This window comes from Nothoprocta perdicaria, unplaced genomic scaffold, assembly GCF_003342845.1.
Source record: "Nothoprocta perdicaria isolate Ctin4 unplaced genomic scaffold, notPer1 scaffold_121, whole genome shotgun sequence".
In the NCBI taxonomy this organism is placed as follows: domain Eukaryota; kingdom Metazoa; phylum Chordata; class Aves; order Tinamiformes; family Tinamidae; genus Nothoprocta; species Nothoprocta perdicaria.
Window position 1 is genome coordinate 498,060 of NW_020454328.1, and position 25,457 is coordinate 523,516.

Here is a 25,457-nt window from a genome sequence, read left to right on the forward strand (position 1 = left end):
CATTCCCCCCTTCTTCCCCCGTTTTAAAAATATTACTTTTCCACCCCTTTTTTCCTCCGTTTTTTCTCTCCCCGAGGCCCTTCCCATCCCCTTTTCCCAGCTCTCTCTGTCCCGTTCCCAGCCCTCCCGCCCACGTGCCCGGGAAGTGGGAGGGGGTCACGGTGGGGGCAGGGGGGACAGATTCACTGATTTTTCCAGACGCGAATGGAGGGAAAGTTTTRGTTTTTTTTAATAGAGGAAACACTATTGCACTAAAATCTGTCTTTATGGAGATCCTTTCATCCCCTTGTTTTACTTCATTTTTTTCTCTAAAAGCCATTTTTAATGCATGCGGTAAAACTAGGAGTGGTGCAGGGAAGTTTAGCTCCCCACTGGGGCATTTTTTTAGTTGCATTTTATTTGTTCTGCTTAGTCCAGATGTGTTATTGCAACTGCTTTGAGGCCCTTGGAGGGGACGGGTTTGCAGTGCCAGCGTGTTGTCCTTGAGGGAATCCCACATTATTTTAATGGGTGCCCCATTCGCCTCCCTTCGGGGCTGACACTGTCACTCGCCCAACATTATGGCTACAAGCAAAACTTCATCTTCTTTTTTGAGCGCTTGTTTCCTTTCCTTATACGTTCGTGTCCCCTCGTGTGAACCCCCCGGCAGTGTGGTCTTCATCATCGTTGCTCCAGTTTAAGCTGGGAAACATCCCTGAGAATCGTAGGTGACCGACGGCACAAGTGTCCTGCCTGCTTCCAGCTTTGTGTGTGGCGCTCTGTATTAAATATTACAGGTCCCCTAAAAATCTTAGGGCTGAATTTCTGCTCCCCAAAAGCATTTAAAAAARCAGGAGGATGAGCCAGTTCCTTAAACTTTAGTATATACCTGTTTTTTTTGGCACCAACTCAAGCTGGAGGTCAGGGCAGCCAGCGGAGGAGGCAGCACCTGCCCTGGGAATCCGAGGGGTGAAGTTTGTGCCCGGGTCAGGGACACGGGTGAGGATCCACGCGGGTTATTGAGGGGGCCGAGGGGGCCAGGAGAGCCCTGGAAAGCCAGGGAGGAGAGGCAGGATGTGGGGATCCCAGTTGCTCGTGTTTTAGCAAGAGCCACGTGGGGAGGAAGGGCTCCCGGGGGGAGGAAGCGGGAAGGAAGTGTGGAAGTGTGATGGGAAGAGATGGGAGCTTTAGGATTGGGTCAGAGGCTTGAAACAACCGCCCASTTAACGCTCGGGGAGGCAGCCAAATGCACTCGTTCTTTCGCCTCTCCTATTGTATCTGATTTACACCTTTTCCTAAATTATTTTTCATTGATGTTTCTGCAAGTGTGCAAGCCGAGAAGTCGTGTGCACCTGCGTTCAGGTGGAGCCTCCCTGCGCTGCTGACTGTTACCAGGAAAGATTCTCAAAGTTCCTTACAGATATTTTTTTTTCCCCCAGTTTACAAGAGAGAAATCCAAAGGCATTTCCTCAGCCTTGGAATTCCAGGCAGGTTTTCTTCCCAAAGGTGGCAGTGACACTTTCAGGAATGGTTCCCTATCTCTGCTTGTATAAAATTCAGTGTCTCCAGTGAGTGTTCTCGATGAATGAGAGGTGTTTTCTCTTTTTTTTTGGTCTAGAGCTTTAAAATCCTGGGATATTTCTGACAGGACAACTTGAAAACTGTTTTGTTTCCAAATTCTACGTCATTGAAAATATGATGCCCAGGCTGTTTCTATTGAACTTCTAGAAGTCAAGATAGTTTTTAAAATAGCATTTCTTGTGCCCCCCCAAATCTTTGCATGTATCTCAAGTTCTCTTATACAGACTTTTAAATTTCATTGTATGCAGTTATATATTAAGACAAATGTTTTCTGGAAAGCTACCGTTATTCCTCCCCTGTTTGGTGCAAAATGTTTTTGAAAATAGTGCTGATGTTCCTACTGTTTATTAAAAAGTGGTTTGCCTTTTAAATAGGCAGGTGGCTTCATATAATCAGTTCAATGGAAAAGCTTTGTATTAACCTTAGCTGTGTCTTGTGTGCGCTATAAGTCTGTGCAGTGCAAAGCTCCCACATTTCTGAGTAATATTTAGGGTCAGAGTTGCTTCGCACTAGATGCCACCAAAGACGAGCGGTGCAGGTGTCAGGTGTCCTTGTCTGTGCATGCACTTCTTGAAGGGGGAACTTCATGTGTGTGTACATATCCTTGCTGGCAAGCAAGTGTATAGTAAGCTTGCTTTTAAAATCTATCTTAATGTGTTAGGACAGCAGCTGATCTCACCTTTTAAAAATTCCTGCATTAAATTGTAGTTTGGGTGTTTGCCTTGATGCAAGGAAATTCGTAGTTATTCTTTGCTGTGTTTGATATCCATCCAGAAAATACATAACTTCGCATCAGACCGGAGTGGTTTATGTATAGGAATACTTAAATAGGCAGAAGCATCAAAGGTAACAGTCTCTCAAGTAAGCTGAAAGAAGTCCAACGAAGTCGAGCTCTATTTACGTTGCTTTCCAGCAGTTGTAATTAGCAGTTTACCGTACGTAATCTTGGGACAGAAGCACGGTTGGGGTGCAGMACGGAGCTTTGCTGCTGGCCTCGCGCTGGAGGAACCTCAGCGAGCAGCCCCCTCGCTCGGTGGAGAAATACAGGGGGTTTTCCCCTCGTTAGTGAGGGCAAATGAAGRAGTGTTCCGTGGCTGAGCAGCTCTCTCCTGTGCCCGCCAGCCCACCTTCCTCGTGGAACTGTCCAGAGTGCTGGCGAACCCGGGGAACAGCCAAGTGGCCCGAGTCGCGGCCGGTCTGCAGATCAAGAACTCCCTAACGTCCAAGGACCCGGATATCAAGGCCCAGTACCAGCAGCGATGGCTTGCCATCGATGCCAACGCCCGCAGAGAAGTCAAGAATTATGTAAGTTTGCTATCATTTTACCTTTTGTCTCTTTTTTGCCTTGGAGTTCATGGGTGACAAAGTCTCGAGCTGCCTTTTCAACTTAAGAAGTTTTCCGCTTGCTGGCTRCCGTGAAAACCGTTTCATCTGTGTGTGCTTAGCTTTCTTGCATATTTAATTTGTAAAAGTATTAGGTTAGAAAGCAAGCAAATGCATGGCTACTGTTTTTTTTATTGTTACGTGTAAATACTTTTGCAAAGCAATTTTTAAGTAGTTGTCTGTGATTCTGTAATTTATGGGCATGGCTTCCTCACCAGGTGGTTTCAGCTAGATTGATGCTTGGGTTTTATTCTTATTATTATGAAGAGCAGCTGCTTCAGCTGTTCTATAAACTGTCACTAATGAGACATACTGTTTGTGTAAACATAGGCCATAGAAAACTTTAGAGTTAGTAGAATGCAGCCATAAATATACAAGTTACAGGTATGAAATGTGGTATTCTAAAGTTTTGTGCAGATGTGGAACTTCCTGCAGACCCTTCTGTTCTTCTATAATCAGTGTCACTTGCAACGAYGAAATGATAGCGGCTGAGTGTTTTTGACCCAATAGAAGAACAAAAGCTGTGCTTTTRTGTACACAGTATTATACAGTTAATAGAAGTTGATTATGAACTTTTATGTAATGTTTTTGTCTTTACACAGATTCAGAGCTATCTGTTAAGTGTCATTGGACAGTGGATTATGATACAACTTTAGACTTTTATTTACACTGACTAAGTCTGCAGTAGGTGCAGGGTGGCTTTGCCTCCGCTGCAGCTGGGAGCTGTCACACTGGTGTATATTAAAAACCAACCAAGCCARTTTATTACTGTCCTGTTGTCAAACGAAAGCCAGGCCCTATTTGTCCTGTCAAGCTGCTTTTACCTAATTCCTGCTAATTGGCTTTTTCTTAACTTCATGGAAATAGTCCCAATCCTCAATTCTATTGAGAAAACCAAGTCCACGAGTGCAGACTGATGAGACGGCAAATGCAGAATGAGTTAGTGGGGTCTCGGCTCACTTGTTTCCRATCATGAAGCCCTCGAGTATTTGGTGCTGGCCGCTCTGCTGAGGGTCAGAGGAGCTGCCCAGGGGCCTGTCCCTTAGGCCCATCCCAGGCGGGCTGGGCAAGGATGGGAAGAGAGTTGTAGCCAACTTGAGAGAGACTAAGGAGCATTGCAGTGCTGTATCATTAAGGAAATGTCTAGGCAATTAAGATGCATTTCAGAATTTTCAGTTATCCCTTCCTGCCTCTTCTGTTCTTAGGGAAGTTATTGAAATATATAAAACTTGTTCTTTTGATTGGAACTGAAATACATTTAAAAAAATAAACCTCTTCCAACCCATCAGGATTATCTTGTTGTAACCAGTCTAGCATTATTTTGGATTATGAACCACCATTTGTTTAGTTTTTGTAACTTAGCTTTAGAATACAAGCAGGAAAGAATTGTTCAGTGAGTCATCAATGTGCATTAGGATATACAGCGTTATGTATGGGACTTAGAGGCTGTGCTGGAAATATGTGCGATCACGCAAGTGTGTCTCACTTCCTGAAAGGGGCAGCCGTGGGTAAGGTCACTTCAAAGATCGTTTGCSTGTGGCCAGGTGCTTTCAGAATAAGCAAGCCCTACAAACCAACTGCTCAGAGGGGTATGTGGGTTTTATCAGGGGGATATCTAGGTGTCAGGCAGGCACCCATTGTCTCTGGTCACTGATCTCAAATAATGATGTACAAACCTCTCGTTGCAGGTTTTGCAGACGCTGGGTACAGAAACGTACAGGCCCAGCTCAGCCTCCCAGTGCGTGGCTGGTATTGCGTGCGCAGAGATTCCCATGAACCAGTGGCCCGAGCTCATTCCCCAGCTGGTGGCTAATGTTACAAATCAACACAGCACTGAGCACATGAAAGAGTCCACATTAGAGGCCATTGGCTACATCTGCCAGGATATTGTAAGTATTTCTGAAGTGTACTCTGCTGCCATAATCTCTCTCCAGTGCCTTTTGTTTTCCAGACTTTCATTTTTTACACCTCTCTGTATTTAACAGGTCTCTGTAGTTGTCTAGTACGTGTCMTGTCTTGGTGCCAGCATAACAGCCTGATGTGTTAATAAATATGCAAGAATGATATCTGAAAGTATGACCTGCTTTCATGACACAAATCCAGGTCATCTTTTGTAAAGTGCAGGCTATGTCTGTGCATCCCTCTGCTCGTGGTGAGGGATGTTGTTGTGAAACCCTAATGTCAGGTGTGTGAAATGGTTCAAGATGGCTGGCCAGTTCTTAACTCCTTTGTGTGCTGGAGAAACCTGGCAACTACCTTAATTGAGGGGTCTCTTTATCCTTAATCTAAACATTTTTGGTACAGGGGCAAGCGTATTATCTGACCCGGACGAGAATGTTTTACTGAGGCACCTTCTACAGAAGTTCCCATGTTTTTATTGCTGTGGTTTGTCATCTCGTGATGTGTTGCATCAAGCAGCTAATCCAAACTGCTCTCCAAAACCCTGGGTATTGTCTGACTTGCCACTGAAAAAACAAAATGGATTGCTGCTTTTTTGCTGTTGCTTAATGCATTAGAAAGTGCATGTTTCGTATTGCATGGTGAACATCAGCGTAGTGAGTTAGAAAGGTGAATCTTCTCCTTGGTGCCTCCTGTCAGGCTACAGGAGCTTTGTCTCGTTCCTTAGTCTGTCCATTTGCGTTTGTGTTGGCTTCTGAGCATATTCTGCTTCTGGGCTTGCAGATGCTCAAAAGAGTAGGGTGCCCTGGGGGTTGTTCCTGTTGCAGGAATAAGGCTGGAATGTTACAATCAGCTTGGGAATCTTCCATTGTAGATGGAGAGGTCTGAAGAATKTAATGGCAGCAGAATGGAGCCTTGAAGGAGAGAGGGAAAAGTCAGTGAGGGAAACCCCATAGGATAAAATGAGGAGCAATAACAGATAACACCAGTGAGGACAGGTAGTGAAAGAAACGGAACAAGGCGTAAGAAAAGACCAATGAAAATCTCGTGTGTTTGGGATATCGATTCAGCAAACAGTGTTTTTTACATAACATTCTTAATATTTGGGGTTTGTGTCAGCTACATTGGAACCCTGTGTAGTTTGGACCTCTGTGCCTGGATAAGTTTTGCTGTCATGCTAATAGGGATTCTTGCAGTCTTAAATTTAGCACCCAAATTAATTTTTAGTCTGTGTCGAAGTTTTAGTCTTCAGATCTGGAAAGCTCAACAGCTACATGTCCTTCCTCCTGGTCCATGCGAAGTTGTCCTGCCCTGTGCCAAAAGGCAGTCACCTTTAACCAGTGAAAGTATTAATCACAAATGCTAATGTAGACCTCTACTCACAATGTAGCAGAACGGGGAAAAAGTCAATATTTTTAACATGCTAATCGAAGGAAGTCAAGTAGAGTGAGACTTGTTGACCTGTTGTTTGAAACAGTGAAGTTTACTGTTTACATTTATGAGCTAAACCTCTGCAATTTGTGTACTCTGTTCGGACTTTGCTTTCCTGGTTCAGAAGCCGTAAAGATGTCATGCTGTACAAATTCCTTGTACATCCTGGTGCTCAGGGTGAACAAAATGCTTCCTGGCTTTAAATGTCCTAATTTCTGTCTGTAGATTTCAGCATCAAGCTTTGAGAATACCATGAAATAAGGAAAAAATAATCATTCATCTGGCAAAAAAACTTTATCAATGTTTCATTTAGGACCCAGAACAGCTGCAGGACAAATCCAATGAGATCCTGACAGCCATTATCCAGGGAATGAGAAAGGAAGAGCCCAGCAACAATGTGAAGCTAGCAGCTACCAATGCACTCCTGAACTCTTTGGAATTCACCAAAGCAAACTTCGACAAAGAGGTGAGAGGAAAACCAGGACAGGTCTTGGCCTAAAATGCAGGGATTGAATCCACGGTCTGTGATGAGAAATCATGCACCACGCTGAGTTTTGATGGATAAATCCACTGCAACTGAGACTTGGATTCATTTCTCTAAATCTAGTGTGTCATTATTGTAATGCACAGCTACTGTGGAAATCTTCAGAAATTCATCAGTGGAAAGGAAGCATCATGAATTTGGGGGATAAATATGAACTGACCTGAGAGTTTAGTCTATTAGAGGCTCTGCTTCCTGATCAAACTCTACCCTAATGCTGCTGTGAGAGTACAAGCTTGGATCAGCACTTCCTTTCAAGTGACATGGCAGCAATCCAGATTTAACTTTGCCTTTGAAATTTGTTGGGGGAGGAAGACTGGTAAGAGCCCTCAGAATAGGGGCCTTCAATTTGTTTCGTTTTCKTTGGGTTAAAGCAGATCATCTAGGTCCTTAGCAAGCAGAGCACAGGGAAGATACTATAGAATTAATATTGAACTTCAGCAAGCTCTGAAGCACTTCTAATGAATCCTTTTTTAGTGTAGTGTCTAGCTGGTGTTGGTTTGGATTAATGAGCGTCTTTCCAAATTTGAGGTGTGAGGTATATTTCTACTGACTTCAGTATTGTAAGTAACTTATGTAATTTTCTTGAGTTATGCAAGTTTTGAGGTTTCTTGAAGGAATTGCTGAAACAGCTCAGGAGACAATAGGGAGGCTGTTTCCCTCCCTTTAGAGAAAGATGGTCATCTTAGTGCTGACTCTCTCCTTTAAAGTCTGCTAAATATATTTTAAAATTTGTTTGGCATTCCCACTGGGAAAAGAAATTACTTTTATAATATCACAGAGAACAGTACACTGCACTATTCCTTCTTTTAGGTGCAGKATGAGTGATTGTAGTAGTCAAGACGCAAAATATATCCTCCCCAGGAAGACTCGCAGAGGTTTTGATGCTTTTGCAATACAGTTCTAATGTTCTTTTATTTCTTCTTCAGTCTGAAAGGCACTTTATTATGCAAGTAGTCTGTGAAGCAACACAGTGTCCGGATACAAGGGTGAGTGAAAAACATGTGTCCTGATTGTCGTTACCCCCTTCTTTGGGAAGCTGTCTAGAAGCTTTTGCATCATAATTAAACTATTTAAAAAAATGGTCTGTAAAGTGAGTAGCATTCCGTAAAATGCCTGCTATATCTGAGAATTCTCAGACATGCTAAATTAGCAAAACTAGCAGGGCCTTATGGTAAAAGACCTTATGTGTGGAGTAAACTGAATAACCAAAGGGCAGGGTTATTAAGCTGTGTTAGACTAGAACCAGGCTCGTTTTTCAAAGCGCTCGGGGAAGTGTCATATCTGTGATGCAGTTTGAGCTCTTGCAGGTACGAGTGGCTGCATTACAGAATTTGGTGAAGATCATGTCGCTTTATTATCAATATATGGAGACATATATGGGTCCTGCTCTTTTTGCTGTGAGTACTCCGTTTTTCACCTATAATTGTTTGACCTCTGCCTGYATGCCTTGACCTGGGAGGAAAAACTTTGTAGTCACCATCTTTTCTTAATGTTCTTCTCTTCTTGTTCCTAAAGATCACTATTGAAGCAATGAAGAGTGACATAGATGAGGTGGCTCTGCAGGGAATAGAATTCTGGTCGAATGTCTGTGATGAGGAGATGGACCTGGCTATAGAGGCGTCTGAGGTGAGCTCGCGAGTGACGGCCGCAAAGCGCTCTGTGCCCATGTCCAGCTCTTTGGGAACRTGCAGAGAGCGTGGATGAAACGGCCCTAGAAGTTCTCCCGTTCCCCGGGGTGTGACACTGTGTGAGAGCCCGTGGGAGCGCCTGGGGCGGCASTGCCGGGTCCGTGATGACACTTCATGCACCACGCTGACGCTACGTGATGCGTGTCTGTTGTCAAGCTGAGACCTTTGGAGGCTGCGCGAAGCCCCCAGCACTTGTTGCCCCTGGTGTGCGCTGCAGATGAAAGGACAAGTCAGCAAATAGCTTTAGTTTATATATCAAAGACCTCTTGCTTTGGTACTGGGAGGTCCCTTGTTACTTGCACAACTGCAGACTGAAAATGTGCAATTGCACTGTGGGCGAACGGCCTCGACACGTGTGGAGTGACCAGTTGAGCTGCTGCTTCAAACACTTAGCTGGGGCTGGCTTGGGATGCCCTTCRTTAGGGAGAGGAAGGTGTTTGGAAGGGAACCATGCAGGAGTGGATAATTCGGCTCTTATGTCTGTGGTCACTGAGGATCACTCTGTAACTCTTCTGTCTAGGCAGCAGAGCAAGGAAGGCCTCCAGAGCACACGAGCAAGTTTTATGCCAAGGGAGCTCTACAGTACCTGGTCCCAATTCTAACACAGACGCTAACGAAACAGGTGAGTGGCAAATTTCCAGATGTGCGTCCAAAAATATACATGTTGCCCAAGGTGACTTGTTGATATGTTCAGCCTGMAAGATACTTTAGGCTCTTGAGGGTGGTTTGTAGCAGTGCTGTTATTCTGAGCCCCTGCTGTGGCAGTCCTAGGGCTGGGATCTGGCCAAGCTGCTCCCATTGGTGCCTACCTGAGGCTTTGCCTTTGGAACTGAGACTTTGAGACTGCCTGGAGTATTGTTTTTATGCTCCATTTTGTCAGTACAGGTTTGTATTTATGATACATGTAGGGGCTTGGTAATTATGTATGTTTCCATTCTTGGAATTTTTAAGCTTCACATGCTGAGTTCTTAGGTCCAGGTTTACTTCGTGCCTCCTGAGCATTTAATGGGGTCTCATTTGGACTCTGTTTCACAGTCTAATCAAAATTAATGAAATGACTTGCTGTAGTAGGTCTAATTATAAAATAAGACTGTTAATTAAGCTGTGCTGAATGGAATTTGTTTGTCTTATTGTGATGAAATGGGAAAATTCTTGGTGTGTTCTTAGTGAATCCAATGACCTGTTTGTTTTTATATTGCTGTCTGTTTGAATGTGGAGGGTTAAATTGTGGGAGATTTTAGAGTGATCGTTAAAATAGAAAGATAGATAAGGGAATCACAGGTGCACAGCTTCAAAGGAATTTAAGTGGCTGAACTAGCAGTTGGAGGGAAGAAGCTCTCTGGCTGGCTCTGTCTAGGTACAGCAGGTCACTCTCTGCAAGGCAACAGCACGGATCAAAGAAAACTCAAATCTCAATCTAGATGTGGGAGAAGTGGTTTGGAAGGTGCGTGTGGATATGTCAGGAAAGAGCTCGCAGCCTAAAACCAGGCAGGAGGCTACAGATGGTGCAGTTCAGGTTGTTTCTCTGACAGAGCGGTAGATGCTGCTTCATAAATCTGAATTAATATTCTAAATATAACACTATGTAATAAGGCAATGCAGCTTGCTGTGGATCTGGTAGAATACCACTGCCTGTGGCTGTAAAGGATGTTCTCCCAGACTGACCAGGGGTGCTTTATTGCTAGGATGAAAATGACGACGATGATGACTGGAACCCGTGTAAAGCAGCAGGAGTTTGCCTCATGCTCCTGGCAACCTGCTGTGAAGATGACATTGTTCCTCATGTGCTGCCCTTTATTAAAGAACACATTAAAAATCCAGATTGGCGATACAGAGATGCAGCCGTAATGGCTTTCGGGTGCATTTTGGAAGGACCGGAGCCTAACCAGCTCAAACCACTAGTCATACAGGTAAGGCTGAAATGGGAATGTATCCTACGGGCTGTGAGCGCGTAGTTGAGCTGCGCTCACAAGAACATACAGAACTGCAGAGTACCTGGCTCCAGGCACTTCAGCTCTCGAGTCCTACCTGCTGTTAAGTAACTTCATGAATCTTCAGATATTGGCACAATGGTTTAAACTGATCTATATGATGTGGTTTTCCGTTTATGTTTATTAAAATTGCTAGAGCAAAGAGTGGCAACTTCATATATTCAATATAACCGCGTGTTTCTGCTGCTTGCCCTTGTGTTGCAGGCTATGCCAACTCTAATAGAATTAATGAAGGACCCTAGTGTTGTGGTTCGAGACACAACTGCGTGGACGGTGGGCAGGATCTGCGAGATGCTCCCCGAGGCTGCCATCAATGACATTTACCTCGCCCCACTGCTGCAGTGTCTGATTGAGGGCCTGAGCGCTGAGCCCAGAGTGGCCTCCAACGTGTGCTGGGTAAGGCGGTTCCTTTGCTCTTTGACATGCAGTAGATAGAGCCCATGGAGGGGAACGCAGCTCATGAAGAAGGCCTTGTGTTTAAATGCTCCTAAGTGGGTTTCAGAGACACCTCGTGACTTACAGTTACGTTTGCTGAAATAGAAAGATAGTTCTAGCTTGTTTTCTGGTTTTGGTAAGGAGAAAAACACTAATATTAACAGAGCGTAGAAGTTCTCTTCAGTTTGACAATGCTGTGGAAGCTGTCCGTTGAAAAGGAGCTGTCACACCTGCTAGAACGGGGATGATGGGATTTGGCTTTTCATTAGGGGCACCTGGATTGCTCTCATTTTGAGAGACACAAGATACTTTGTTTTCTCTTTCCCATCACCAACGTCCACTTCTTGCCTTGACTCAAAACTGTTCTGAGGAGCAGGAGATATTTTGTTCCCTTGCAGAGCTTTGGTTTGAGTTCCCAGAGCTCCACTGGGTTAGCTCACTGAGTTTAACAGTATCTTCTTCCTTACACCTGTTCACCACCAAGTGACATGTGTGAAGAGGATTTGTCCCTTTTACTGCCTTKTAAGAGCTACTCAATAAGAATTTGGCTAGAGATGAGTATTTGCATGTCAAAATAAGTTGTAGGAATACAGAATTCACTTTTTTTAATATTCTAGAGGTTTAAAGACTTCTAGCGAATGCAGAAGCTTCAGTCCATGGATCCTGACAAAAGTTTATGCATCYGTAGCTTTTGTTTCCTGAAGATAATGAATAATATATATATTTTAGATTGAAGTGAAAATCAGGAGGCTTTGATCTTTTTTGTTTAATCCACCTGCCTTTCAGAGCAGCTAAAATTGCTCTGTGGTTGGGAATTTGAGCAGTCCACAGCCTTGTCTAATGAGGATTTTAAGCTGTGATGATAATGCCAGGCAGTAGGTAGAATCAGTGAAGACCCTGTGTAGTTGAGGCAGTCTGCTTTTATGCACTTGGGTTCTTGACAACTACCAGTTGCTGAGACTCYTAGTGCTATGCAGAAATTTGTCTGCAGACATTTGTCTGCAGACAGTTTAAGCACCTTGCATGTTAATGCTGTATTTGAAGCCTTAAAAATTTTTGTCGCTGTTACGCAAAGCTTTGGTGCACTAAGTAAATAGCTGTTTATAGAGAGGATAGTTAATCCTGCACCTGTATGTAAATAGCTGTTTATAGAGAGGATAGTTAATCCAGCACCTTTGTTGCTGTTTTTTTTTTTAAGAATAAAAATATTTTATGTGAGCTCCAAATATAGGAATTGTGGTTCCTAATGAGCTGTAAGGAGTGGCTTTGATGGTAACCTTGCTAGAAATGGTCRTTCTGCGTTTCAGGCCTTCTCTAGTCTTGCTGAAGCTGCCTATGAAGCTGCAGATGTAGCTGATGACCAGGAAGAGCCCGCAACCTACTGCTTATCCTCCTCATTTGAGCTTATTGTTCAGAAACTTCTGGAGACCACAGACAGGTAACATAAAACAAGTTGGTTTAAGAAGCCCTACAAAGATATTTTTATTATTTCAGTCCCTTGGTTCTCTTCTGCAGCTTAAATCTGACTGGTATYTTATCAGAATTGGGCTTTTTGGCCTTGTTTAGAATATAAAATGATGAGTCCTCTGGAGGAAAGCTATTCACACAGAATAACTTCTTAGTTTTTTGTCCATGCTGGTTTTCAGTCAGCCTGGGGTTTTCTGCAAATGTTGATCTGCTTTGAAGCTCTGCCACGTAGTAGCAGACTGCACAGTTCTCCACACAGGATTACGATTCTCTCCAAGGCTGCTCCAGGGCCGTTGAATAATCGGGACTGCAGCAAGGCATAATTGCAAACCCGTGTAGCGTATGGTTCCTTTTACCGTGACTCTTCTGGTAGTGGTGCTCTTGTGTTACTATACTTACATTAGCAACGGCTCCTCCCGGAAGATACGAGGGCCTGGTTAGGTTATACACTGTCCTTTCCTCAACTAAACTGAAATATAAATTGACAAGAAAAGAAAAATACTTTTAGTTCTGCAGATGCCAGGCTARTGGTAATGTTGAATTCATCATCTGCCTTCAAGGTCCCGTGAGGAGTTTTGACAGCTTGGGGTTCAGCTCTTGGATGAGTTCAGTCTTCAGCTGAAGCCTTCATCTGCAGGACTCTCTAAATGGGGTCACTGTCTGAACAGTTCAAAGTCTGAACTATCTCCCTGTCTGGTTTACTTGTGACTAGAAGTGTAGTGTCTAGCACAAGGCAGGGAAACCAGCACTGTCTGTGTAGAGCTTGGCTATCTCTGTTTCACATTTAATGTTCTCACTGATAGCTCAGAGGAATGTGACAGAATGATGCAAGGTGCTCGCCTCTTGAGATCAGTTCTCGCAGGTTAGCACACTGGGATGTGCGAGTTTGAAGCTGCTTTCTGCTCCCATCCTTGCTATCTGTGACTGAAGATGTTGGAAGTCGTTCTTAGTGAATGAAAAAGAAGTCTCAAAAGTGATTTCACCAATTTCATTTTGTTTGAAGTCTGCAGTACAGAAGTAGAAATGGTTCAGCTTGTCACAACACTACAATTTAGCTGTTGTTGATTTACTAAAAAGGACTGTTTCTAAGCAAACTTGCGCACTGAGAGCTGAAAATAAATTCCTTCTGTGATAGGCCTGATGGACACCAGAATAACTTGAGGAGTTCTGCGTACGAAGCTTTGATGGAAATAGTGAAAAACAGTGCCAAGGACTGTTACCCTGCTGTCCAGAAGACAACTTTGGTCATTATGGAGCGGCTCCAGCAAGTGCTGCAGATGGAGGTGGGTAAACCTGAGCTGCACCCTCATTGTGCTGCTGTAAGGGAGGCTTAAAGGAAGCAATAGCTTCTAATGTTGCTGTTGTGCTGTGGCTTTGTCCATAGAAAAAGGAGTTTTGTTGCAGACCACATATGTTATAGCATAATGTATTTTTATTTATGTAAATGTAGGTAAATATATTAATTTTTTAGACAGTACCTTTACTTGAAAAGATCAAATATGTATTTAAACTTGCCTTTCTGATGCCCATAGCACTGTTAAAATTTGCAGGGCTTGCATGAGCAAAGATCAAGTGTTTTTATATTTGATTCTTTTTCTTTTTCAGTCTCATATCCAGAGCACTTCAGACAGAATCCAGTTCAATGATCTTCAGTCTCTACTTTGTGCTACTCTACAGGTAAGTTCCTGTTCTTTATTTAGCGGTTATGGAAAAGAGGCAGTTCAGAGACATTCCTACACCTCAGAGAACGTGGACTTGGTTCTAGTGTTGAAATCCAAATGATGAATTTGGATCTTGTGTCCCAAGTTGTTGTGTGGGAAGTGCTAAGGTTTGGAAGGCTTCAGCTGTTCCAGCAGAGGACAMCTTACCAAACTAAGCAACTTAGTGTGACTTGCTCAAGACAGTATGCCCTTTCAGACTGATTTCTTATGTTGGCTAGAGAGTGAACAATTGCTTTGAGTTGGCACAAGCTAAAAAAAAAAAACTCTGTAATAGCTTTAATTTGTTCGTCTGCCTCTTGTGGTTGGTGTTCTTATTTAAAATGGCACTAATTAAAATGCAGTAAGTGTCCTTGATATTAAACATCTGGTAATGAACAGCCCATGTGACTTAAARCGTTAGCTCAGTTTAGTTTCCTGCCTGATTTTACAAAGTCCGCTGAAAACAACCACTTTTTTCCCCTACAAGTCAGGGAACTCAGCAGGCAGGCGTTCTGAAATCGCATGTACTTGATATTGAAGCTTTCCCCTTAATATTGCAGGAAAAAAAAAAAAAAAGGTGCCACCTTGCTGTTATGCTTGGTGTATTAAAGTTATAGGGTACTAATTTGAAAATAATAATAGAGAAAATTCAACGCTAAAACACTACTGGTTGCTCGCAGAAAAAGGTTGGATTTTTGTCCCCTGCAGGGGTAGCAGACTGCCCTGGAATCCGCAGCACAATTCCTGAATGTCCCTCTCTRCTCAGATCTGTTCCTTCGGGTTTGTTACCTGTTTGCTGGCGTTCCTCACTCTYTTTCCTCTCTGATAGCCTAGAAACAGAACCTTCTCTTCGGCTGTGGGGAGCAGCCTGTTTCTCTTGGCAGTCAGTTTTAGCTTTCTGTCTTCCAAATGAGTTCAGAAGGTCTCCTGGGCATTAGGCCTTCTCGTTTAAAAGCCAGTAGTGTTAACTGATACCTGTATTCTATGCAATTTTTAGGGTAAGTTTTCAAATAATGGTTGCATAGAAATAATGTGTCTTTTATGCTGGATTTTAATGGAGAGGCTTCAGTATGGAGGATCCCTTTTTGGCACGGTGTGATCGCTGATCCCTTTCAGGTCATCTCTTCACACCTGTGGGAAGTGTAGAGCAAGGAGCACAGATGGAAGGAAGTTGATGGTTTGAATTTGCAAATACACCATGCTTCACCAGCAGAAAACTGGGACCATAATAGTATTAAGTATCTGCTGTGGTTACTGGAAATACCTAACTAAAAATTAGTAGAGGGATTTTTCAGTGTCTGGTAGTCAAATATTTTGTTACATCACTTTTTCTTCCCGCATGAAAATACCCTTAGACATACGGCGGGGCGGGGGGATGGAAATAATGCTTAAAAGGATGAGAAAATCAAGACCTATTATTTAACCAAAGCCAATCTCTTTGAAATGATTCAGTTTAAAGAATCGGACTTGAAATAATTATTTTCCCCTCAGGTTAAGGGATCTGTTTTTCTCTTTTTGCAGGAAACGCAAATTTATTTTAAATAAGGATACATGAAAGCTGTGTTCTGTACTCCAMATGCTAAGAGGCTGTCAGAATTGTATAGGGTAAACAGAGCATATATTAAGCTTAGACATTTGCCTTGAGTGCTTCCTTGGCCCTTCTGCTGAGTGTGGTGTCCTGCGTAACGGGACACTCTTGTGCTCCCCAGGCGGGTCCGTTTGTCCATGAACCTGCTCCCCAGGTATCGGAATTGCYGTTCGGACACCTCAGTGCTGGATGTATTTGTGTAAACTTCAAAAATTTAATTYCATGGTGTAGAAGCAGAGCTTTCATGCAATCTATAATTGACAATAAGAGATTGCCTCTGCATTGTTACTGTGCAAAATGGGCTTTGTTATAGGGCGAGATTTGGACTGGTCTCATTTAATGCCAACTGCAAATGGAATGCCCAGAGAACAGCCTATGCAGCAGGAAAGGTAAATTCTGCTTGTTCTGTAGCTGGAAAATTGAGTGTAGCTGAAATGAATGGGACTTTGCACTCACCCTGACAAAGCATGTTTTTGCAGTAGCAGAGCTCAAAGCAGTTCTCTTCCCCTTTAGCAGCCTGGGGTGGTCACAAGCATTTGGAGCTGACACAGGACATGCGAAGGAATCATTCGGCCTGGTGTGTATGGGAATGACTGCAGCCTCTTTTCCCCTTTCCCACTAGAACGTTCTCCGGAAAGTGCAGCACCAAGATGCTCTGCAGATCTCGGATGTGGTGATGGCCTCTCTGCTGAGGATGTTCCAGAGCACGGCTGGCTCGGGGGGCGTGCAGGAGGATGCCTTGATGGCAGTCAGCACCCTGGTAGAAGGTCAGTATTGCAGTGMACAGACTGGCTGGGGAACAGAGCTCATTTGCTGACCTCTTTTGATTATATGACAAAAAAAGGAATAAAAAAATAGTTCTTGATTTAGCTTGAGGTATAGTTTGGACCACACAGCTCACCACATTGATCTAGGAAGCCCTGAGAGCAGCTGACTGCGTCTGACTGTTGAATGAATGAACGATGGAAGGGCTTGTGTTCTGCTTGTTTCTGTATTTGCTGCAATGCAAATCTGTCAGAAAATAGCTAGTGCAGTCTCGTACAGTGCCGAGCACAACAGGAGCCTCCTCATGCTGTCAACGTACAGATTTAATATTATCTTAATGATTCATCCTTGATGCTGCCTGTGACCCATTTCCGTTTTGTAGAGTTTTGTCAATGGTTAATTAATATTCATTGTTCTTGCTCAAAAGGAATCAGTGGCAGAGATCAGCGTTAGAATGAGAGAGAATTTGTGAAGCAAAGTAAAATTAGGGTTGTGACATTCCAGGCAGTTTGAGCTTCATGATTCACATTTAGAACATGCTGGCTGCGGCATGATGTCGAGCTCTAGGAATGCACTGCGCTGTCAAATGCCACGTACGTGAATGTGAAAGTTAAGGTGCTGCTGAAAGCCCATGTGGAATAATCTCCTTACCTAGCATCCCTCCTGCCCCGACACCTGTTTTTTTCTAGTAAAAAGCATGCTTGAATTGGAAGCAGGTCTTGAGAGATCAGTTTATAAGGAGACTTGCAAGGTTTTTCCTTTGTCTCTGAGGCTGTTGGCATAACCAGCTTGTTGAGGATCTGTTCTGTAGGTGATGGGACCTATTTCTGGCAGAGATGCATGGCTCTGAGCATGAACAACAACCTGGAAGTGCAACGGTTTTGGTCTTTTTTCATAGTCAGAAGTGCTGCTCTAGAATCAGATTTTTTTTGTCTTCAAAGGCCTGCTGCGAAGTGAGCTCTCCTGAATTTTGTTTTAGTCCAAACGGACCCATTTCACTGCTCAGTTTTCGTGTAAAATGTAGTGGCGAGTCCATTTGCTGTATCTGTGTGGAACAGGTACTGGCTTTGGGTGGAATGTGGTGGTGCTTTTCTCTTTCCTAAAACTTTAGGAAGAAGTGCTCTAGGCTAGAGCTTTCCCTTTAACCAGAGTGCTCTCTGTGCACAGTGTTAGGTGGAGAGTTTCTGAAGTACATGGATGCCTTCAAACCGTTCCTTGGCATTGGACTGAAGAACTATGCTGAGTACCAGGTAGGGCTCAAATCGGGCAGCCCTTTGTTCAGAATCGCTTAAACTCTCTTCCCAGATGCTGAGATCAGCAGGTGGGCATCTAAAATGCCACAGCTTTGGTGACAAAAACCAATTTGAAGACTTTTTTTTTCTAATTACTGTCAGCATGCACAAATTTAGACCCCCATACGTTTGATTTAGCAGAAAGCCTTTATTGACTTGACACCTGTGTTTTCACACTAGCTGTATATATCACTTGGCCATGGTGAGGAGAGACTCAGCCCAAACAATGCCAAATCCCCTGGCTGTGGATTTCCATTAGTGTCAGGTTGTGGGACTGGTGTTGAGAACACCTGGCTCCTGAAGGTGGTAGCAATTGTTCACACCAAGCGCTTGTCCCTGTGGCATCTGGAGCTCTTGCTTGCCCTGTGGGATAAACTTGTCCAGATGTTTTTGCAGCTTCTACCTTCAATGGTTAACAAAGCTCGAGCTCRCCAGCTGTTTCCTGGGGGTCGCTGGGCTCGGTGGTGTTAATGGCTACAGCCTCTCACCACTGCCTGGTGTTGTAATAAGCTAAAGCTTCCACGTARCATGTGGAAGATGAACACGTGGGCTGGGTTGTTGCTTACTCTTCTATTTGCAGGTTTGTCTGGCTGCAGTGGGCCTGGTTGGCGACTTATGTAGAGCCCTGCAATCCAACATCCTGCCTTTCTGTGACGAGGTTATGCAGCTGCTCCTGGAGAACTTGGGGGTGAGTGTTTACCTTCTCATTAGCCAGTTAGTAACAGTTGGCTGGCATACCGAGAAGAAAGTGGGAGGTGGGAGAAGCAGAAGTGTTAGGCATGCTCTGAAGATCTCGTGTTTGACAACTCTGCTGCTTACCACTTGAATCGAATCCAAATTTATTGGGAATGAGGGTTCGAACTTCAAGTAAATGTCCTAATTTATTAGCCCTTAAAAAGGGGGGAAGCGTAGCTGAACTTAATGGTGCTGAAATCTCTTGCAGAATGAAAATGTTCATAGGTCTGTGAAGCCTCAGATCCTTTCAGTGTTCGGCGATATAGCCCTTGCCATTGGAGGAGAGTTTAAGAAATACCTCGATGTTGTGTTGAATACCCTGCAGCAGGCCTCGCAGGCGCAGGTTGATAAGGTGAGCCATGCTGCTGCTGCAGCTGTGAACGAGCAAAGCGCCTTCCCCCAGACCCCTTCCTAAAGAAACTCCCTGCTGCCTTTGCAGTCTGACTACGACATGGTGGACTACCTGAACGAGCTGAGGGAGGGCTGTCTGGAGGCATACACGGGCATCGTGCAGGGCCTCAAGGGAGACCAGGAGAACGTGCATCGTGAGTGTTCCTTCCTCCCGCGGCGCTCCCCGGCGTTGAGCTGATAAACGCAGGCGGGAAAAGCTGTGCCTCAACAAGCTGTTTCCTGGGAGTTGTTTGTCTCATTCGTAGGAATATCCTCACAAATTCCTCGTTGCGTGGGAGTAAATACTCAACAGCCACGTGGAGGGGATGGGCTGGGAACAATTCACTCTGGTTTCTCCGGCCTCTTGGCAGCTTTTCCCTTCCTAACTTTGAGGGTCTTCTGGGATTGGGTTCTGTCTCAGGGAGTATAGTGGAAGCCCTTCTGAAAGAGCTGGTGATTGAATGTGAGCTGTTTGTTCCCTGTGCTATAATAAAGTTGTTTCTTTCAGCGGATGTCATGTTGGTGCAGCCCAGAGTAGAATTTATTCTGTCTTTCATTGACCACATTGCTGGAGATGAGGATCACACAGATGGAGTGGTGGCGTGTGCTGCTGGACTGATAGGGTAAGCACCTAAGCGTAAGCTAAAATTAGCAGCAGTCATCAGCTAAAAGATCGTGCATCTTYCTGCAATAGCCTTAATATTCCATTTGCAGTTTTCTGATTGTCTGAAGTGTTTGTCACCAGTCCCGAGTTGCTGCAGTCTAGAGTGAGATGCTGAAACCAAAGTGCAAAGTGAAGGACAGGGATCTGGTTAATGAGGGTGAGGACCGTCAGCTGACAGAGAGAACCTGTAGGTACAAGGGAAGGTTGTGTGCGTGCTGTAGAACATCCAGGTATAGGATTTCTCAAAGGTGACCTGWCTGAAAAAGAAGCTCCTAAAACGTCAGTTCCTTGCCTATGGAGGAACTTGGGTCTGATTTTATTTATTTATTAATCTTTTGTTGAATTTGAGGAAAAACAGTCTTTGGATGGGAGATTGCACGTCTCCAGTTAGTCACAATTTGAGGAAAACTGTTCAGCTTTCCCGCTGCTGAAATTAGTGACCATATGCAGCGTTCTGAAAATGACATTAGTTGTGAGTCAGATTTTTTGCTAGCAAGAGCTGATCAGACTGGCACTGGCGCAGCTGTTTGTGGCACTCAGCCTCAAAAGCCTCTCTCTCTTCCCCAGGGATTTGTGTACAGCATTTGGAAAAGATGTTCTGAAATTAGTAGAAGCTAGACCCATGATACATGAACTGCTAACTGAAGGAAGAAGATCCAAGACGAACAAAACAAAAACCCTCGCAACCTGGGCCACTAAAGAACTGAGAAAACTGAAGAATCAGGCTTGGTAAGGGGCTCCAGCTGCTTCTCTTTCAGGTTACTCACTTATGAAACTGGCTAAACTCTGAGGTGTGAAAGAGACACTTCTCAACTTGTATATACCTGCGCTTTTTTAGTTATTTTTTGTTAAACAAGCCCCACTAGCAAGCCTGTATATCACAACAAATGCAAGCCCTGAGAAGCACAGGGAACTCTTYACATTCCCAAGATGAAACACAGGCTTGGGAAGCTTCTTGCTCTGTGAAGTGCTCCATCCTTGCCAGCCTAGGATGACCCGAGTTGCTCCAAGTTACCCAGGTGTTTACCTGGGCATGTCAGTGCCTTTTAAAGGGAGCAGATTAGGGAAAGCAGACATGGTAGCATATCTGCCTTTGGGGGAGGTTAAGCCTCTTCCAGCTTTGTCACCTTAGGTGGAAAATGCCTTTATTCCTATTATTTCCCCTTTAGTTTTGTCAAGTTGCGTGGTGTTTTTTGTTCGTTTCCTGCCCCTGGATTTTTGTGGGTTTTTTTGTTTGATTGACTATTTTTGCTTGCAGATCGGCTACCATTGGGATGACACCTGAGACCCCCACTGGAAATCTCCAATCTTTTGAAAAAACCCGGAAGTGAGGAGTGTGCACGGATGCTGAATGTTTGGGAATGAGAGGATGAGTGAGTGAGGCTTGAAACACACCACATTGCAAACCCCGCCGCAGCAGCAGCAGCCGGTAGTGAGCTGAGCACTGACTTGCCTAGAAAACCCGGCACGGGCCCTCCTCGGCGAGAGGGAAGCGACCGATTTCCATTGAAGCAAGGAGCAAATCTCTGCTTCCGACACACTTAGGACTAGCTTTGCTGTCTGGGCCGGCGCAGAGCGGAGCGGCCGCTTTGGGCGAGAGGGAGCGGGGTTCAGCCGTGGTGYTCGTGGCCCGAGGGCCGGCCTCGGCTGCAGGAGGGGGATGGAGCCCGGCCCGCCGGCCGCCCGCCGGAGCCGTTGCCACGCGGTGCTGTCGGTGCATGGGATAAAAGGAGGGGTGAAGGATTGTCGGTCTAGGAGTGAGTGTGTGTGAATGAGGCGGTATCCACATTCTCAACTTCGAGTCATTGCAGTTTATCTTTTCCCAAAAAAAAAAAAAAAAAGGGTTAGCTGTTGCATTTCATAAACTAACCGAAGTTCAGTCTACTGATGCAGCGTAAGAGATGTAAAAAAAAAAAAAAAAGAAAAAAAAAAAGAAAAAAAAGAGGTAAAAAAGAAAAAAGGAAAGTCGCTCTTTAGGGCTTTTTTATTTTAGGGAAACACTGACGAATGTTCAGAGCTCCCATTCTGAGTGACGCTTTTCATGATCTTGTTTCATCAAAGCGCCTTTCCTTCCTTAATATTGTTCAACTGTGAATGTAGAAATGGGGGAAAAAAAAAAAAAACTTTTGCGTTAGAGGGAATAGAAATAAATTGTCAAATGATTTCAGGCTTAAAAATAATAAATAAGCATAAGTGCTCTGAATTGGCAGTGAGAACGCAAAGGGAAAGATCTCTCCTGACTTGTACTGTAGCAGCCTGAACACCCACAAAAATTGTGCCAAAGAGTTGAAAAACAAAATAAAACTTCAGGTAATATTTTGGATTGCAAAATGAGGATAAATTCAATGTTCAAACAAAAAAAATCTGATAAAATGCCATTTGGAAACTGCTTGGCCTTTTGTGCTCTTTATTTGATCAAATTTAATGTGGTATTGGTCTCTTGCTGCACTTCAAAAACAAAAAAAAAAGGAAAAAATAAATTTATATAAAATATATATATACTGACTTGAGCTTACACAAGACGGCACTTGTAAAAGGTTATATTTTTCCACTGCAGTTGAAGATTAATAAAATGGTGTCAAACATTCCCCAAATAATTCCTTTTTGTATTCTTGGTCTTTCCAGTAAAAGGGGAACCCATTAACGATTTTTTAATAGAGTAGTAACAGTCTGATGGGCACCTCGGAACAGAGCTGGCTGTTTACTGCTTCCCCAATGCCGCGGCTCTTCCCTTTGCCGGGAAGGAGCAGGATCTCTTGGTTCCTCTTGCAGGAGACCCTTATTTTGTGCTTTTTCTTTGGAGGAATAGGCCCTTGCTCAACCCAGCCTGTCAGCAATAAGCCAAGGAGAAGGGAGAAGGCGCAGGGGTAGAGACTGTTGTGCTGCGTTTTTATTAATGCAGCTCTTGCTACTACCAGCATTTGAAGCCGCAGTTTAACAGGGGCATTTTTACAAGCTCTTCGTGGGAGGGAGAATAGAAAACCATAGCCGGTTTTTTTTCCTTTTTTTTTTTTTTTTTTTCCTTTTTAAAGCGGGTGCAAATCTGCTTTATTCCCCCGGTTTCCTTTTCCCAGCTCTGCTCCCCGGATCCATTCCGCTGGAGTCCCCTTTGGTTGCCCATCTGCACTGCAGCATCCACACTAGCTCTTGTACAGGGTATCAGATAATGTGCCTTTCAGTGCTGGGTTCAGAAAGCAGTCGAAGTGCCGACCTTTGAACCAGTGTACAAAATAATAAAATAATAATAAAAAAGAAATCCCAGGCATTGTGAGAGGAAGAGCTCTGTTATCTGGGAGCGGCGAGCAGCTCCTGCCCCCCGGACGAGTGCGTGGCCTGGGTCGCATTTCTAGCAATGCCTTTTCTTTTCATTTTTTGTTTCTTGAGGTGGGGTGGGATTTCCTTTGAAAAAATAAAAAATAAATAAAAATAAAAAAAGCCATTCCTGAAGTTGGAGAGGGGGCGTGGAGGGAAGAAATCTGATCATTCCTCAGTGCTACCTGTTTCTGTCCTGTGTGGCTGTTCAGCTGTAGACAGCAGGAGAATAAAGTACACTGAGACCGTAGTGGAAACAAACCTCGTGTCTGTCATGTTTGTGGGGGGACTGACTGGCGCTTTTGGGGGCGTTTTCCTTCCAGAGAACCCCTTCCCAGAGGCTTCCTGCCCCATCCCAGCTTCCCAGGAGCAACAGCATCCTGCAGGATCTGTGCCTGGTGTTTGGGACCTGGCCTGGGAGCCCTGAATCCAGTTACAGCTTTCAGCGAGGGAGGGCCAAAGACCAATTTTATTGTTTAAATACATTTTTCAAGAGCTGGTTTCACTGTCTGGCAGACTCATTAATGGATTTTTTTTTTCTTTCTTTCTTTTAAAGTGCCCTTTCAGCTCTGGGATGGAAAGGGGCTTGTTCCTTAGCTCGTGTCCGTGTCACGCTCATCCTCCTGCTCCAAGGTCTTCAGGGTGGGGGAAACATTTAAGCTTTAGTCGTGCCCGTTAACGCAATCCTGCTGTTCTAGCACAGAACCAGTTCATCAACCTCCTCCACAGAGGTTAATCTGCAGCGAGAGCGGAGCGCTGTCGCTGCGCCCCCCCCGGTTAATCCCGCTCCAAAAGGACCCGCTTACTAACGAATTGCTGGGATTGATTGACTTACGTTTGCAAGCAGAGCTGCTTTATTTTTGTTCTTTCCTTCGCCGCTGGGTCTGCGGAGCTGCCAGCGCTGCCTCCGCGCGTGGGCCCGGCGAGACGGCGTGGGAGCCCGGAGCCGGAGCCGCCGGTGTCCCCGGCCACGTGTGGCACCGCACAGGGCACTGCGGCCACGCGAGGCTCTTCCCGGGAACCGGCGCTGCCAGGACCGGCTCTCCTGGTTGGTATCCCCATTTTTCCCCTGTTTTCTCCCGCGCAGCGGGTGGCTCCAGGTGACTGCGGTGCTTCGCCGAGSGCTGCCGTCGCCGCGAGGACGTCGCTCTCCACAGCGCACCGGGAAGGCACGGGAAGGCCGTTTCCCTGCCGGCTTAGGAAGGCGGAAAAGGCACAAAAAGGCACCGTGCTGCCCTGCCCGCAGAGGCGCCAACGCGGCGACGCTCCGGCTCCGGCACCGGCTCTGGCTGCGGCATCGGGCGCCTGCCCGCCCGGGCCGGCCGCGGGGCAGCCGAGCCGGGAGGAGGCGAGCGGCGCCGTTCCCCCGGTGCGGACGTGCACCGGGAGCCGCCCCGGGAAGATGCATCCGCACGGCGCCAGCCCCCGCGCTTAAAATAGCCCGAGCGCAGCTCCAGTTTCTGGTGCAAATTAAGCGCGTTTCCGATTCCTGCGCTTAAAGCTGCATTTGCCGGTGGAGAAAAAAAAGAATCCCGGGAGGGATTGCAAGATCCTGGCACATCCGGCGGCCCTTGGAGGTGTTCGGCTCCTGCGACGCTGGAGATGCAGCATTTGCTGGCTGCAAATGAACCCGCTGCACTCGGCACGGGGGTTGGAAGCCTCCGTTGCAGCTAGGCTGACAACTGGGGGTTCCATCAACGTTGCTGGAGCGAGCGAGGCCGGGGGAATCGTGCGTGGGTTTGATTCCTTCTTTCCCCCTGCACGTGCCAGGAGCAGCGTCGCCCCGGAGCGCGTCCCGCGGGCGGGGAGCTAAGGACCCCGGGGAGCGCCGCGCAAGGGGAAACTGCACGATCCTGGGCAGCGATCCGGTGCGGATACCGGAGCAGCCGGAGGCACCGGAGCGCGCRGGGTTGGAAGGGGTGAAGGCCCTAATGAAGAGCGCGTCGAGGGGCGTCCAGCAGGGAACAGCCGCGGCTGGGGCGGGCGGGAGCAGGAGTTGGGGCTCCTCTCCGGCTCCTGTCCCCACAGAGCCCCGATCCCGCAGCGCTGCTTGCGGAGGAGCCCCGCGGAGCCATCGGAAAGGAGAGCAGCTATTAATACCCTGTGCGTAGCAAGGTGGAAAAAAAAAATGTATGAATATATACACAATATATGCAAACAAGTATCATATACGTGTGTGTATATACACTAGCAAGAAAAAAAAAAAAAAAAAAAAAAAAAAAGTAATTCCATAATGAACTCCATAATGGAAGCATCTCCTTGAGAGCAATTCAGGAATATCAGGAACATGATGTTCCCAGGAGCAGAGGCGAGCGCAGCCCCCCTGGCCCTGAGGGTGCCAAGGCCAGTGCCAGGCCAGGGGGAGACAGGGGGTGACCCCGTGGGTCCTGGTGGCACCAACAGGGGCCACACCTGTTCTGGGGGGCCGTGCGGGGCCGGTGCCTCCCCAATCCCGGCCCCTCTCCAGGGGGACACGGGGTGGCCCCAGGGTGGGTGAGGATGGAGACGGGGGATGGGGGAACGGGGCTGGGGACGGGAGAGGAGAAGAGACAATGGGGAGGAGGGGAGGGAGGGGACGGGGGACACGGGACGGGCAGAGCAGCGGGGACAGGG

The 25,457-nt window shown here is 45.7% G+C and overlaps 1 protein-coding gene across 2 annotated transcripts; it reads left to right on the forward strand.

Annotated features, from left to right (window-relative positions):
- Positions 1–2,674: 2,674 nt before the first annotated feature.
- Positions 2,675–21,373, forward strand: KPNB1 (karyopherin subunit beta 1). Of its 2 annotated transcripts, XM_026054375.1 has the most exons (20): positions 2,717–2,865; positions 4,632–4,832; positions 6,587–6,739; positions 7,744–7,803; positions 8,125–8,214; positions 8,333–8,443; positions 9,026–9,127; positions 10,191–10,415; positions 10,701–10,892; positions 12,239–12,369; positions 13,534–13,681; positions 14,004–14,075; positions 16,309–16,453; positions 17,619–17,701; positions 18,324–18,431; positions 18,687–18,830; positions 18,918–19,023; positions 19,377–19,491; positions 20,100–20,261; positions 20,791–21,373. In XM_026054375.1, coding segments are annotated over exons 2-20 (2,265 nt in total). In that variant the 5' UTR covers positions 2,717–2,865; positions 4,632–4,715; the 3' UTR covers positions 20,792–21,373. The 2 variants fall into 2 exon arrangements, with proteins under 2 accessions (XP_025910161.1, XP_025910160.1); XM_026054376.1 differs by lacking the exon at positions 20,791–21,373 and having other exon boundaries at positions 2,675–2,865; positions 20,100–20,265.
- Positions 21,374–25,457: the final 4,084 nt, after the last annotated feature.